Source organism: Monodelphis domestica, chromosome 3, assembly GCF_027887165.1.
Source record: "Monodelphis domestica isolate mMonDom1 chromosome 3, mMonDom1.pri, whole genome shotgun sequence".
NCBI lineage: Eukaryota > Metazoa > Chordata > Mammalia > Didelphimorphia > Didelphidae > Monodelphis > Monodelphis domestica.
The window spans coordinates 5,461,946-5,478,621 of record NC_077229.1 but is presented as its reverse complement, the minus strand read 5'-3'; the positions used below and the strand labels follow the sequence as shown (position 1 = coordinate 5,478,621).

At 37.3% G+C, this 16,676-nt stretch overlaps 1 protein-coding gene across 3 annotated transcripts in view; it reads right to left on the bottom strand.

Annotated features, from left to right (window-relative positions):
• Positions 1-16: 16 nt before the first annotated feature.
• Positions 17-16,676, bottom strand: part of LOC103092175 (zinc finger protein OZF-like) — a 75,229-nt gene continuing 58,569 nt past the window's right edge. For 2 of the 3 annotated variants that reach the window (XM_056820332.1, XM_056820339.1), the window contains exons 4-5: positions 16,122-16,217; positions 17-1,763 (exon numbers count right to left, since the gene is read on the bottom strand). In XM_056820332.1, the coding sequence (XP_056676310.1) occupies positions 445-1,763; positions 16,122-16,217 (1,415 nt within the window). In that variant the 3' untranslated portion in view covers positions 17-444. The remainder of the gene's footprint in view (positions 1,764-16,121; positions 16,218-16,676) is intronic. The other variant, XM_056820337.1, reaches the window with a different exon arrangement.

Below are 16,676 nucleotides of genomic sequence, written 5' to 3'. Positions count from 1 at the left end.
TCTAGTAATAAAAGTAGTATATTTTATGTGGTTTATTAAGGATTATTAGAAAATCAAGGAATAAGGAAAATACAAAATTAGAAACCACGTGGCCAGGGTTGATTAGCCCATCCGAAGCTTACTTACTACATCATTGCAATGGTCACGAAGGCAGAAGACGGAGAGGTAGGAGTTACTGCCAGTTAAATACTAATTGAGATCTTGTGCAGGTGGACACTCAGGTGAAATTATAGGGAATTCTGGGAAATACCAAGGACTTCTGGGGATTGAAGTTCAGGGTTCAAAATCTCCATTTTTATACTGGAGAGCGGGATTTCTCTACTCTTCATGAAGAGAGATTAGTATCTCCCATCTAAAGGGCACTGACCTTTAAATTTCTATAGGAAGTTGCCAATCAAAGATTACTAATACTAAGTAATGAAGGCTGGAGAAGTAAGCATAATTTTAACCCATAGAATAAGGGTCATCTCCAGTGTGTATTCTCTGATGTGCAGCAAGATTGCCCCTCTGTGTGAAAGTCTTTCCACATTGTTTACATTCATAAGATTTCTCTCCAGTGTGGATTCTCTGATGGGCAACAAGAGAGCTGCTCTGTGAAAAAGCCTTTCCACACTGTTTACATTCATACGGTTTCTCTCCAGTATGGATTCTCTGATGTTCAGAAAGAAAGCTGCACCACCTGAAAGCCTTTCCACAGTGTTTACATTCATAAGGTTTCTCTCCAGTGTGAATTCTCTGATGTTTAGCAAGATTGCTCCTCTGTGTGAAGGCCTTTCCACAATGTTTACATTCATAAGGTGTCTCCCCAGTGTGAATTCTCTGATGTACAGCAAGATGGCCCCTCTCTGTGAAAGCCTTTCCACATTGTTTACATTGATAAGGTTTCTCTCCAGTGTGGATTCTCTGATGTGCAGCAAGACTGGTCCTCTTTGTGAAAGCCTTTCCACATTGTTTGCATTGATAAGGTTTCTCTCCAGTGTGAATTCTCTGATGTGCAGCAAGATTGGCCCTTATTGTAAAAGCTTTTCCACAGTGTTTGCATTCATAAGGTTTCTCTCCAGTATGGATTCTCTGATGTACAGCAAGAATGCCACTCCCTGTAAAAGCCTTTCCACAGTGTTTACATTTATAAGGTTTCTCTCCAGTGTGGATTCTCTGATGTACAGTAAGATTGCTCCTCTGTGTGAAAGCCTTTCCACACTGTTTACATTCATGAGGTTTCTCTCCAGTGTGGATGCTCTGATGCTTAGCAAGAGATCCTCTCTCTGTAAAAAAATTTCTATATTGTTTACAGTCATAAGGTATCTCTCCAGTGTAGATTCTCTGATGCTCAGAGTTCTGATCGAAAGGTCTCCCACCATTATCACTCACAGAATCCATCTTTACACGTTTACTTTTTGGATGTCTAATGAGGTCTGAACTCCAGTCAAAGGACACTTGTCCCACTTTACCTTGATACATGGGTTTCTCAGATGATTGAACAAATCCTACTTCTTCAAAAATGCATTGCTGATATTCACTATTCAGATCACAGTTATTCCCTGAAGTCAATTTCATATACTGAGTTAGGACTGAATACTGGCTGAATTTCTCTGTACTTTCACCAAATTCACAGTCACTCTTTGGATTTTTATTTGCCTTGACAGTAGAGTCACAGATTTCTCTCAAAATGAAGTCACAGGGACCCTCATTCATGCATCTTTGGGAGCCAGATACTTCCATAAAAAGGTTCAACTTTGTAGACATCTCCTTCACTTCAAAATCTTCCAATGAAGAAAAGAAAAAATGACATGAACGCAGAAGGAAGGAGGACGGACTCTCTCTCTCTCTCTTTCTCTCTCTCTCTCTCTCTCTCTCTCTCTCTCTCTCTCTCTCTCTCTCTCTCTCTCTCTCTCTCTCTCTCCCTCCCTCACACACACACACACACACACACACACACACACACACACACACACACACACACACAGAAATAGAAGTGCTTTCCTCTTAAGGCAGAAACTAAACTGATTATTATTCTATTTTCCCCAGGTAAAAAGGAGTTTTCAAACAGAAACAAGCAGCACCAGTTTGTGGATAAATCATATCCTTGAGAGCATATATTAACAAATTAGGGAGGGCAGAGATCAATGAATTGGAAATGCAAATTTAAAAAGTTGAAAGTGAAGAAATAAAAAACTCCCAGAAGAAAACCGAACTAGAGATCCTAAAAATTAATGGAGAAATTAATAAAATCGAAAGTGATAGAACTATTAAACTAATAAAGACTAGATGCTGGTACTTTGAAAAAAACAGACAAAATAAAGTACTGGTCAATCTAATTTAAAAAAGGAAAGAAGAAAGACAAATTAAAAGCATCAAAGATGAAAAGAGGGAACTCACCTCCAATGAAGAGGAAATTAAGGCAATCATTAAAAACTACTTTGCCCAACTATATGGCAATAAATATACCAACCTAGGTGATATGGATAAATACTTACAAAAATATAAATTGCCTAGACTAAAAAAAGAAGAAATAGAATTCTTAAATAATCCCATATCAGAAAAAGAAATCCAAAAGGCCATCAAAGAACTCCCTAAGAAAAAATCCCCAGGGCCTGATGGATTCACAAGTGAATTCTATCAAACATTCAGAGAACAGCTAATCCCAATACTATACAAACTATTTGACATAATAAGCAAAGAGGGAGTTCTACCAAATTCCTTTCATGATACAAACATAGTACTGATTCCAAAGCCAGGCAGGTCAAAACCAGAGAAAGAAAATGATAGATCAATCTCCATAATGAATATAGATGCAAAAATCTTAAATAGGATACTAGCAAAAAGACTCAGCAAGTGATCAGGAAGGTCATTCACTATAATCAAGTAGGATTTATACCAGGAATGCAGGGCTGGTTCTATATTAGTAAAGCCATCCACATAAATGACCATATCAACAAACAGACAAAAATCACATGATTATCTCAATAGATGCAGAAAAAGCCTTTGATAAAAACAACACCCATTCCTATTAAAAACACTAGAAAGCATAGAAATAGAAGGGTCTTTCCTAAAAATAATAAATAGTATATATCTAAAACCATCAACTAACATCATCCACAATGGGGATAAACTAGATGCATTCCCAATAAGATCAGGAGTGAAACAAGGATGCTTATTATCACCTCTATTATTTAACATTGTACTAAAAACACTAGCAGTAGCAATTAGAGGAGAAAAAGAAATTGAAGGCATCAAAATAGGCAAAGAGGAGACCAACTTATTGCTCTTTGTGGATGATATGATGGTCTACTTAAAGAATCCTAGAGAATCAACCAAAAAGCTAGTCAAAATAATCAACAACTTTAGCAAAGTTGCAGGATACAAAATAAACCCACATAAGTCATCAGCATTTCTATATATTTCCAACACAGCTCAGCAGCAAGAATTAGAAAGAGAAATCCCATTCAAAATCACCTGAGACAAAATAAAATACTTAGGAATCTATCTCCTGAGACAAACACAGGAACTATATGAAAACAACTACAAAACACTCTCCACACAACTAAAACTAGAATTGAGCAATTGGAAAAATATTAACTGCTCATGGGTTGGACGAGCCAATATAATAAAAATGACCATCTTACCCAAACTTATTTATCTATTTAGTGCCTTACCCATTGAACTTCTAAAAAAAAATTTTTACTGACTTAGAAAAAATCATAACAAAGTTCATTTGGAAGAACAAAGGGTCAAGGATATCCAGGGAAATAATGAAAAAAAATACAAAGGAAGGTGGCTTTGCAGACCCAGATCTCAAACTCTATTATAAAGAGGTGGTCATGAAAACAATTTGGTACTGGCTAAAAGACAGAAAGGAGGATCAGTGGAATAGACTTGGGGTAAGTGACCCCAGTAAGACAGTATATGACAAACCCAAAGAGCCCAGCTTCTGGGACAAAAACCCACTATTTGACAAAAACTGCTGGGAAAACTGGAAGACAGTGTGGGAGAGATTAGGTTTGGATCAACACCTCATACCCTACACCAAGATAAACTCAGAATGGGTGAATGACTTGAACATAAAGAAGGAAACTATAAGTAAATTAGGGGCACACAGAAAAGCATACATGTCAGACCTATGGGAAGAAAAAGACTTTAAAACCATGCAAGACATAGAAAGAGTCACAAAATGTAAAATAAACAATTTTGATTACATCAAATTTAAAAGGTTTTGTACAAACAAAACCAATGTAACCAAATTGAGAAGGGAAGCAACAAATTGGGGAAAAATTTTCATAACAAAATCCTCTGACAGAGGTCTAATTACTCAAATTTATAAAGAGCTAAATCAATTGTACAAAAAAAAAATCAAGCCATTCTCCAATTGATAAATGGGCAAGGGACATGAGCAGGCAGTTTCAGCCAAAGAAATGAAAACTATTAATAAGCACATGAAAAAGTGCTATAAATCTCTTATAATCAGAGAGATGCAAATCAAAACAACTCTGAGGTATCACCTCACTCCTAGCAGATTGGCTAATATGACAGCAAAGGAAAGTAATGAATGTTGGAGGGGATGTGTGTAAAAAAATAGACTCGAATACAGGACTACAATCCCCATGAGCTTTTGCTCCACTTCCCAGAATGCCTTGTAATTTCACCTGGGCCGAGATCGAGAAGGTATTTAAGCTGATTCAAAGGCTTTTGAGGGGCTCTTGGCTCTTTTGGACTTCCATTTTGGAGCAGGCGCGTCTCTTGTGTGATGTGAGGTTATTTTGTCTAGGCCTCTGGCCTAGGCACATGTTTCTTACTTGTATATTCTTTAATCTTTAACCTTTTATAAACCTCTAAAAAATATAATACTTCTTGCAGAGAGAAACTAATTTCTACCTGCCTCAGTCTTCCCATCTCCCCTAAATTTTAACTGTTACAGATGGCGACCACTAGATTGGATGAGAACTTCTCAAAATTTTTTTAGCCTAGAGAATTTTTTTTTAAAGCCAAGGTTCTCCGAGATGCTCTTTAGAAAACTATCTTGATCAGCTCCTGCCTGCGGCCCTCTACGGCTCCTGCTTCTGCTCCTGGCCTCTCACCTGGTGCCTGAGCTGTGCTCCAGCTCCAGGCCCGACCCACCCCGGCGGTCTGTCTCTCACCCATCTGGCCTCCGACCCAGCCGGCTCATCACCCAGATCCTTGGAGCAGATTGCTGAGGACTCATTGAGACCAGCTGGTAACAGTATTGGCCACGTGGGCGGAAGGGAGAGATGAGAGGGAAAGGAGAACGGGTAATTTTCCTTTAGGCTAAGCCTCCACGTGGCTGGGGGTATTGGCCACAGGGGGATCATATCAGGGGAGAGAGAAAAGGGAGAGGAAAAGGAACAGATTTTTCAAACAGAAACTTAATAGCAATGGGCTGTTTAAAAGGATACATTTTGACTGTTATGATAATTTCATTGATTTCACCTGCATGCCAGAAGAAAGATTCAGCCCAAAGATTCAACTGAATTTGCAAATGGGTGGCTCAGGGCACTGAAACATGGTTCTGGGTTAAAATCTGGCCTCAGATACTTCCCAGCTATGAGGCCCTGGACGGGTCCCTTGAAACCCATTGCCTAGCTCTTACTACTCTGCTTTCGGACAATAGACATTTAAATGGATAAGAACCCAAGGAACTTTGAAGAGACTAAAGGCTATATTCTAAGGTATTTCAGACTCCAATGGTTTATAAAAATCTCTGTATTCTATTGCATTTTTTATTTAAGGTTTAACTTTGTGATTTTAAGTTCATATATTACTGGATTCAATATTATTCTGCTTGAACTGAAGGTTAACTGAATTTATTTTGAATGTACTGAGTTTTGAAATTCTGTTGTTTTTCCCCTATAACTGTGTTGAACAAATATTATTGTGAATAAGCCCATATATGAAAAAAACAGCTTTTTTCTATTTTGCTGAGGATAGATGGACTTCAGAACTGGTTATAATTGTATTAACAACCTTTGGAATTTTAATGTGCTAAATAAATGATTTGATTTTAAGGGTTTTTTAAATATGATTTTTGGAATTTTTTTTTAACAATCGCTGGTTATTTTTCCCTGCCACTACCACGAGGCAAAGCCCATTCTAGTAGCTGAAGTGAAATACATTTTATAAACCCCAACCTTCCCAGATGTGAATGGAAGTTGGGCAGTTAATTTCAGGGCATTTGTACCCTTAAAAAGCCTCCAAAAGGAGCACCCCTTTATTTATACTCTTCAGCTCACTACTTTACTTGCACCAGAATGATATATAGATTTCTTGATTATGTTCTTAACCCTAGATGAGTTTTACTTTGTTTAAAAAATATATATATGTTTATTACCAAGGTTGAAAGATTGCTATGTTTGTAAATGTGACAAATGTCCATCAATTCATAGGTTTTAAAAATGTCATACAGCAACTTGTGTGAAATATGAAAGTGTGTTTGTTTGCTATTGTAATTAATTGGGCTATTGAGAATTTTGGGGATTTTGATATCTACATAGTTGTACTACTGTATTTTTAAAGATGAAAAAATTGTTAACCTTGTTCAATTCATTTGCCTTCTACTCACAGTGATCATGGCCAGATATTAAGAGGAAATGGATCTCATTTTTGGTGAGAAAGTCTTGTAATCTTTATTTTCTTAGCTGACACAGAGTGTCAATGATTATAAGCTATATTTTTGAAATTTTTAAAGCTCTTTTATTATTATATTTTCTTGCACGTGCAATATACTTTTTCAGTTTTTTTATTTTTTTTCTCTCCTTTTTATATTTGAAGCACATGTCACCAGCATTAAGATTTTCTTTAACTTTTTTATTTTTCAGTGCTACAAGTTTGAAATACATTTGCTAATGCATGCCCTAAAAGGCTTGTGACTATAAAAACGATGCCACTAATTATTTAAATAAATTATGGGACTTTGCTTAATGATTCTGTCTGATTCAAGGACAAGATATACACACAAGAGCCACTGCATAGTACCAATAGAGCTTAAGGTCAAAGAGACCAACCAACCTTGGTGAAATTGATGTCACTTTGAGCCTAGACAAAGAAGACTTGAACCTGTTTGGGGTTTGAGGTTGCGGCTGTTTAACATGTGTTAAAAGCAGGTCTTCCTTGTTCCACATTCTACCAAGTACCTCGAACTTGGCTCCCGGGACCTTGGCTTATATACTCTGGTCCCCTTTTCTGCCTTTCATAGTGTGGCAAACTTTCTGTAGTCCTGGCTACTGACTGGATAAATGCATCATTGCTTAGATCATTTTGATTGGGCCCTGATTCAAGGACCTGTTATAGATTTATTTTTCTTTTACTTGGAATTTTTACACATAAGACTTTGATAGTCTATATTTTCATCCAGAAATTTTTCTTTTCTTTTTGATTTTTCTGATGTCTTTTTAATATCTCTTGCCAATTGATTCATATACCTCAGCCATGCATTCCCTAAGTGATCCCGGTTTTTTAATCACCCTCTTAACGGGGGGAATGTAAAAAAATATTATTATTTAAATTGCAAAGTTTAAATTCCTTTTGAGAAGAATTTTAGGTAAAGAAGATGCTACGTCTCTGAATCCAGAACTGAACTGTTGGAGAAGCCATCATGAAGAAGTCTCCAGACCACAAGCTGCACAAGATCAAATTGAACTCTGGGTGTGGTTGATTGAACATTTATTTGTATGTATACTTTTATGCCAAAGGGGACTGCCCCCTAACTGGCTTTCTGTCAATGCGTCCAGCAATTATTGGTTTTATTCTTTTTTCTCTTATCCTCACGCTATTGTAATCTTTTAAGTTTATTATGTTTTTATGATCCTTTTGGGGAAAAATTAATTTTTCCAAAAATGAACAAACGAGGTAATTTAAAAAAATAGACTCGAATACAGGACTACAATCCCCATGAGCCTTTGCTCCACTTCCCCAGAATGCCTTGTAATCTCACCTGGGCCGAGATCGAGAAGGTATTTAAGCTGATTCAAAGGCTTTTGAGGGGCTCTTGGCTCTTTTGGACTTCCATTTTGGAGCAGGCGCGTCTCTTGTGTGATGTGAGGTTATTTTGTCTAGGCCTCTGGCCTAGGCACATGTTTCTTACTTGTATATTCTTTAATCTTTAACCTTTTATAAACCTCTAAAAAATATAATACTTCTTGCAGAGAGAAACTAATTTCTACCTGCCTCAGTCTTCCCATCTCCCCTAAATTTTAACTGTTACAGATGGCGACCACTAGATTGGATGAGAACTTCTCAAAATTTTTTTAGCCTAGAGAATTTTTTTTTAAAGCCAAGGTTCTCCGAGATGCTCTTTAGAAAACTATCTTGATCAGCTCCTGCCTGCGGCCCTCTACGGCTCCTGCTTCTGCTCCTGGCCTCTCACCTGGTGCCTGAGCTGTGCTCCAGCTCCAGGCCCGACCCACCCCGGCGGTCTGTCTCTCACCCATCTGGCCTCCGACCCAGCCGGCTCATCACCCAGATCCTTGGAGCAGATTGCTGAGGACTCATTGAGACCAGCTGGTAACAGTATTGGCCACGTGGGCGGAAGGGAGAGATGAGAGGGAAAGGAGAACGGGTAATTTTCCTTTAGGCTAAGCCTCCACGTGGCTGGGGGTATTGGCCACAGGGGGATCATATCAGGGGAGAGAGAAAAGGGAGAGGAAAAGGAACAGATTTTTCAAACAGAAACTTAATAGCAATGGGCTGTTTAAAAGGATACATTTTGACTGTTATGATAATTTCATTGATTTCACCTGCATGCCAGAAGAAAGATTCAGCCCAAAGATTCAACTGAATTTGCAAATGGGTGGCTCAGGGCACTGAAACATGGTTCTGGGTTAAAATCTGGCCTCAGATACTTCCCAGCTATGAGGCCCTGGACGGGTCCCTTGAAACCCATTGCCTAGCTCTTACTACTCTGCTTTCGGACAATAGACATTTAAATGGATAAGAACCCAAGGAACTTTGAAGAGACTAAAGGCTATATTCTAAGGTATTTCAGACTCCAATGGTTTATAAAAATCTCTGTATTCTATTGCATTTTTTATTTAAGGTTTAACTTTGTGATTTTAAGTTCATATATTACTGGATTCAATATTATTCTGCTTGAACTGAAGGTTAACTGAATTTATTTTGAATGTACTGAGTTTTGAAATTCTGTTGTTTTTCCCCTATAACTGTGTTGAACAAATATTATTGTGAATAAGCCCATATATGAAAAAAACAGCTTTTTTCTATTTTGCTGAGGATAGATGGACTTCAGAACTGGTTATAATTGTATTAACAACCTTTGGAATTTTAATGTGCTAAATAAATGATTTGATTTTAAGGGTTTTTTAAATATGATTTTTGGAATTTTTTTTTAACAATCGCTGGTTATTTTTCCCTGCCACTACCACGAGGCAAAGCCCATTCTAGTAGCTGAAGTGAAATACATTTTATAAACCCCAACCTTCCCAGATGTGAATGGAAGTTGGGCAGTTAATTTCAGGGCATTTGTACCCTTAAAAAGCCTCCAAAAGGAGCACCCCTTTATTTATACTCTTCAGCTCACTACTTTACTTGCACCAGAATGATATATAGATTTCTTGATTATGTTCTTAACCCTAGATGAGTTTTACTTTGTTTAAAAAATATATATATGTTTATTACCAAGGTTGAAAGATTGCTATGTTTGTAAATGTGACAAATGTCCATCAATTCATAGGTTTTAAAAATGTCATACAGCAACTTGTGTGAAATATGAAAGTGTGTTTGTTTGCTATTGTAATTAATTGGGCTATTGAGAATTTTGGGGATTTTGATATCTACATAGTTGTACTACTGTATTTTTAAAGATGAAAAAATTGTTAACCTTGTTCAATTCATTTGCCTTCTACTCACAGTGATCATGGCCAGATATTAAGAGGAAATGGATCTCATTTTTGGTGAGAAAGTCTTGTAATCTTTATTTTCTTAGCTGACACAGAGTGTCAATGATTATAAGCTATATTTTTGAAATTTTTAAAGCTCTTTTATTATTATATTTTCTTGCACGTGCAATATACTTTTTCAGTTTTTTTATTTTTTTTCTCTCCTTTTTATATTTGAAGCACATGTCACCAGCATTAAGATTTTCTTTAACTTTTTTATTTTTCAGTGCTACAAGTTTGAAATACATTTGCTAATGCATGCCCTAAAAGGCTTGTGACTATAAAAACGATGCCACTAATTATTTAAATAAATTATGGGACTTTGCTTAATGATTCTGTCTGATTCAAGGACAAGATATACACACAAGAGCCACTGCATAGTACCAATAGAGCTTAAGGTCAAAGAGACCAACCAACCTTGGTGAAATTGATGTCACTTTGAGCCTAGACAAAGAAGACTTGAACCTGTTTGGGGTTTGAGGTTGCGGCTGTTTAACATGTGTTAAAAGCAGGTCTTCCTTGTTCCACATTCTACCAAGTACCTCGAACTTGGCTCCCGGGACCTTGGCTTATATACTCTGGTCCCCTTTTCTGCCTTTCATAGTGTGGCAAACTTTCTGTAGTCCTGGCTACTGACTGGATAAATGCATCATTGCTTAGATCATTTTGATTGGGCCCTGATTCAAGGACCTGTTATAGATTTATTTTTCTTTTACTTGGAATTTTTACACATAAGACTTTGATAGTCTATATTTTCATCCAGAAATTTTTCTTTTCTTTTTGATTTTTCTGATGTCTTTTTAATATCTCTTGCCAATTGATTCATATACCTCAGCCATGCATTCCCTAAGTGATCCCGGTTTTTTAATCACCCTCTTAACGGGGGGAATGTAAAAAAATATTATTATTTAAATTGCAAAGTTTAAATTCCTTTTGAGAAGAATTTTAGGTAAAGAAGATGCTACGTCTCTGAATCCAGAACTGAACTGTTGGAGAAGCCATCATGAAGAAGTCTCCAGACCACAAGCTGCACAAGATCAAATTGAACTCTGGGTGTGGTTGATTGAACATTTATTTGTATGTATACTTTTATGCCAAAGGGGACTGCCCCCTAACTGGCTTTCTGTCAATGCGTCCAGCAATTATTGGTTTTATTCTTTTTTCTCTTATCCTCACGCTATTGTAATCTTTTAAGTTTATTATGTTTTTATGATCCTTTTGGGGAAAAATTAATTTTTCCAAAAATGAACAAACGAGGTAATTTAAAAAAATAGACTCGAATACAGGACTACAATCCCCATGAGCCTTTGCTCCACTTCCCCAGAATGCCTTGTAATCTCACCTGGGCCGAGATCGAGAAGGTATTTAAGCTGATTCAAAGGCTTTTGAGGGGCTCTTGGCTCTTTTGGACTTCCATTTTGGAGCAGGCGCGTCTCTTGTGTGATGTGAGGTTATTTTGTCTAGGCCTCTGGCCTAGGCACATGTTTCTTACTTGTATATTCTTTAATCTTTAACCTTTTATAAACCTCTAAAAAATATAATACTTCTTGCAGAGAGAAACTAATTTCTACCTGCCTCAGTCTTCCCATCTCCCCTAAATTTTAACTGTTACAGATGGCGACCACTAGATTGGATGAGAACTTCTCAAAATTTTTTTAGCCTAGAGAATTTTTTTTTAAAGCCAAGGTTCTCCGAGATGCTCTTTAGAAAACTATCTTGATCAGCTCCTGCCTGCGGCCCTCTACGGCTCCTGCTTCTGCTCCTGGCCTCTCACCTGGTGCCTGAGCTGTGCTCCAGCTCCAGGCCCGACCCACCCCGGCGGTCTGTCTCTCACCCATCTGGCCTCCGACCCAGCCGGCTCATCACCCAGATCCTTGGAGCAGATTGCTGAGGACTCATTGAGACCAGCTGGTAACAGTATTGGCCACGTGGGCGGAAGGGAGAGATGAGAGGGAAAGGAGAACGGGTAATTTTCCTTTAGGCTAAGCCTCCACGTGGCTGGGGGTATTGGCCACAGGGGGATCATATCAGGGGAGAGAGAAAAGGGAGAGGAAAAGGAACAGATTTTTCAAACAGAAACTTAATAGCAATGGGCTGTTTAAAAGGATACATTTTGACTGTTATGATAATTTCATTGATTTCACCTGCATGCCAGAAGAAAGATTCAGCCCAAAGATTCAACTGAATTTGCAAATGGGTGGCTCAGGGCACTGAAACATGGTTCTGGGTTAAAATCTGGCCTCAGATACTTCCCAGCTATGAGGCCCTGGACGGGTCCCTTGAAACCCATTGCCTAGCTCTTACTACTCTGCTTTCGGACAATAGACATTTAAATGGATAAGAACCCAAGGAACTTTGAAGAGACTAAAGGCTATATTCTAAGGTATTTCAGACTCCAATGGTTTATAAAAATCTCTGTATTCTATTGCATTTTTTATTTAAGGTTTAACTTTGTGATTTTAAGTTCATATATTACTGGATTCAATATTATTCTGCTTGAACTGAAGGTTAACTGAATTTATTTTGAATGTACTGAGTTTTGAAATTCTGTTGTTTTTCCCCTATAACTGTGTTGAACAAATATTATTGTGAATAAGCCCATATATGAAAAAAACAGCTTTTTTCTATTTTGCTGAGGATAGATGGACTTCAGAACTGGTTATAATTGTATTAACAACCTTTGGAATTTTAATGTGCTAAATAAATGATTTGATTTTAAGGGTTTTTTAAATATGATTTTTGGAATTTTTTTTTAACAATCGCTGGTTATTTTTCCCTGCCACTACCACGAGGCAAAGCCCATTCTAGTAGCTGAAGTGAAATACATTTTATAAACCCCAACCTTCCCAGATGTGAATGGAAGTTGGGCAGTTAATTTCAGGGCATTTGTACCCTTAAAAAGCCTCCAAAAGGAGCACCCCTTTATTTATACTCTTCAGCTCACTACTTTACTTGCACCAGAATGATATATAGATTTCTTGATTATGTTCTTAACCCTAGATGAGTTTTACTTTGTTTAAAAAATATATATATGTTTATTACCAAGGTTGAAAGATTGCTATGTTTGTAAATGTGACAAATGTCCATCAATTCATAGGTTTTAAAAATGTCATACAGCAACTTGTGTGAAATATGAAAGTGTGTTTGTTTGCTATTGTAATTAATTGGGCTATTGAGAATTTTGGGGATTTTGATATCTACATAGTTGTACTACTGTATTTTTAAAGATGAAAAAATTGTTAACCTTGTTCAATTCATTTGCCTTCTACTCACAGTGATCATGGCCAGATATTAAGAGGAAATGGATCTCATTTTTGGTGAGAAAGTCTTGTAATCTTTATTTTCTTAGCTGACACAGAGTGTCAATGATTATAAGCTATATTTTTGAAATTTTTAAAGCTCTTTTATTATTATATTTTCTTGCACGTGCAATATACTTTTTCAGTTTTTTTATTTTTTTTCTCTCCTTTTTATATTTGAAGCACATGTCACCAGCATTAAGATTTTCTTTAACTTTTTTATTTTTCAGTGCTACAAGTTTGAAATACATTTGCTAATGCATGCCCTAAAAGGCTTGTGACTATAAAAACGATGCCACTAATTATTTAAATAAATTATGGGACTTTGCTTAATGATTCTGTCTGATTCAAGGACAAGATATACACACAAGAGCCACTGCATAGTACCAATAGAGCTTAAGGTCAAAGAGACCAACCAACCTTGGTGAAATTGATGTCACTTTGAGCCTAGACAAAGAAGACTTGAACCTGTTTGGGGTTTGAGGTTGCGGCTGTTTAACATGTGTTAAAAGCAGGTCTTCCTTGTTCCACATTCTACCAAGTACCTCGAACTTGGCTCCCGGGACCTTGGCTTATATACTCTGGTCCCCTTTTCTGCCTTTCATAGTGTGGCAAACTTTCTGTAGTCCTGGCTACTGACTGGATAAATGCATCATTGCTTAGATCATTTTGATTGGGCCCTGATTCAAGGACCTGTTATAGATTTATTTTTCTTTTACTTGGAATTTTTACACATAAGACTTTGATAGTCTATATTTTCATCCAGAAATTTTTCTTTTCTTTTTGATTTTTCTGATGTCTTTTTAATATCTCTTGCCAATTGATTCATATACCTCAGCCATGCATTCCCTAAGTGATCCCGGTTTTTTAATCACCCTCTTAACGGGGGGAATGTAAAAAAATATTATTATTTAAATTGCAAAGTTTAAATTCCTTTTGAGAAGAATTTTAGGTAAAGAAGATGCTACGTCTCTGAATCCAGAACTGAACTGTTGGAGAAGCCATCATGAAGAAGTCTCCAGACCACAAGCTGCACAAGATCAAATTGAACTCTGGGTGTGGTTGATTGAACATTTATTTGTATGTATACTTTTATGCCAAAGGGGACTGCCCCCTAACTGGCTTTCTGTCAATGCGTCCAGCAATTATTGGTTTTATTCTTTTTTCTCTTATCCTCACGCTATTGTAATCTTTTAAGTTTATTATGTTTTTATGATCCTTTTGGGGAAAAATTAATTTTTCCAAAAATGAACAAACGAGGTAATTTAAAAAAATAGACTCGAATACAGGACTACAATCCCCATGAGCCTTTGCTCCACTTCCCCAGAATGCCTTGTAATCTCACCTGGGCCGAGATCGAGAAGGTATTTAAGCTGATTCAAAGGCTTTTGAGGGGCTCTTGGCTCTTTTGGACTTCCGTTTTGGAGCAGGTGCGTCTCTTGCGTGATGTGAGGTTATTTTGTCTAGGCCTTTGGCCTAGGCACATGTTTCTTACTTGTATATTCTTTAATCTTTAACCTTTAATAAACCTCTAAAAAATATAATACTTCTGCAGAGAGAAACTAATTTTTACCTGCCTCAGTCTCCCCATCTCCCCTAAATTTTAACTGTTACATGTGGCAAAGTCAGGACATTAATTCATTGCTGGTGGAGTTGTGAATTGATCCAACCATTCTGGAGGGCAATTTGGAACTATGCCCAAAGGGCAATAAAAGATTGTCTGCCCTTTGATCCAGCCATAGCACTGCTGGGTTTGTACCCCAAAGAGATAATAAGGAAAAAGACTTGTACAAGAATATTCATAGCTGCACTCTTTGTGGTGGCCAAAAATTGGAAAATGAGGGGCTGCCCTTCGATTGGGGAATGGCTGAACAAATTGTGGTACATGTTGGTGATGGAATACTATTGTGGTCAAAGGAATAATAAAGTGGAGGAATTCCATGGAGACTGGAACATCCTCCAGGAAGTGATGCAGAGTGAAAGGAGTAGAACCAGGAGAACATTGTACACAGAGACGGATACACTGTGGAACATAATGGACTTCTCCATTGGTGGCAATGCAGTGACCCTGAACAACTTGGAGGAATCTATGAGAAAAACCGCTATCCAAATTCAGAGGAAACACTGTGGGAGTAGAAACACCGAAGAAAAGCAACTGTTTGACTACAGGGATTGAGGGGACATAAATGAGGAGAGACTGTAAATCAACACCCTAATAAAAATACTAACAACATGGAAATGGGTTTGAATCAAGGACACATGTGATACCCAGTGGAATTGTGTGTTGGCTATGGGAGAGGTGGTGGTGGGAGGGGGAGAGGAAAAGAAAAAGATCTTTGTTTCCAAGGAATATTGTTTGAAAATGACCAAATAAAATAATGTTTAAATTGAAAAAAAAAAAGAATGGAGGAATGACCTAACTAACTTTCTTGCAACTAGACTAACTCAAACCCTGTACCAGAGCATACTTTGTCTGAAGTATTAGGCAGTCTTACTCCGTTGCCCTTTCTATCCTTTCTAAAAAGTCATTTGTCCATTAGTCTTGCACTATCACATAGTCATTCTTGGGAAATTTTGTACACTCAACAGAAAAACAACTTTACTCTTTTTGTCTCCCATGCAGTAATTCTCAAAGTATTATATATATATATAGATATATATAGATATATGTTTTTTCTCTACAGAGGTAAAGATTGTATCCCATTAAATGCGGACATACTAAATAGTTATCTTATTTTACAATCTATCATAAATTATGTCTCATGCCTCATACTGAGTTTAACATCCATTTCTCAGGGAATGAACAGCATGATTTAGCATTGCTCTGCTATACCCCAAGACTAGCATTCCCTTCACCACAACAGATAAAAGCTTTTTGAGATAATAGCCCTGATACGGCTACTTTCAACTCATTCACCTGGAAAGAAGTTCCTTGGGACTTTTTGCTCTACCAGACATGGTGCTTTTCGTTGCTGAAAACAGGAGATAAAAGTTTCTGTAGGAACTGGAAGTCCTGGACATGGGAAAAAAGGAAGTGATCAGGAGAGAAAAATAACAAATATGGTCCTCTGAAAGAAAAGGGGACAAGCAAATAAGGCCTACAGAATGGTTTCTGTTCTGTTCAAGATTGGGACATTTGCAGGATGGCAGAGATCACGGAAACCATTTGCAATTAGTAAATTCCATCTTTATTTACCTCTTGTAAAAGGAGAGGCACAATCCACAACCTCCATTATCTAGAAATTAAAGGCAGCTGGTAGTAAAGGCGAAAGAGATCAGAACCTGGAGTCAGAAAAGCAAATTTAATCCAGCCTCAAAGAGATGGTAAGTGGGTGACCCTGAGCAAGTCATTTCACCTGAGTTTGCCTCAACTATAAATTAAAGATAATAAGACTATCAAACTTACAGGTATGTTGTAAAATAAATGATAATTATGAAATCATATACCCAGAAGAGGACAAAGAGCAGGTAT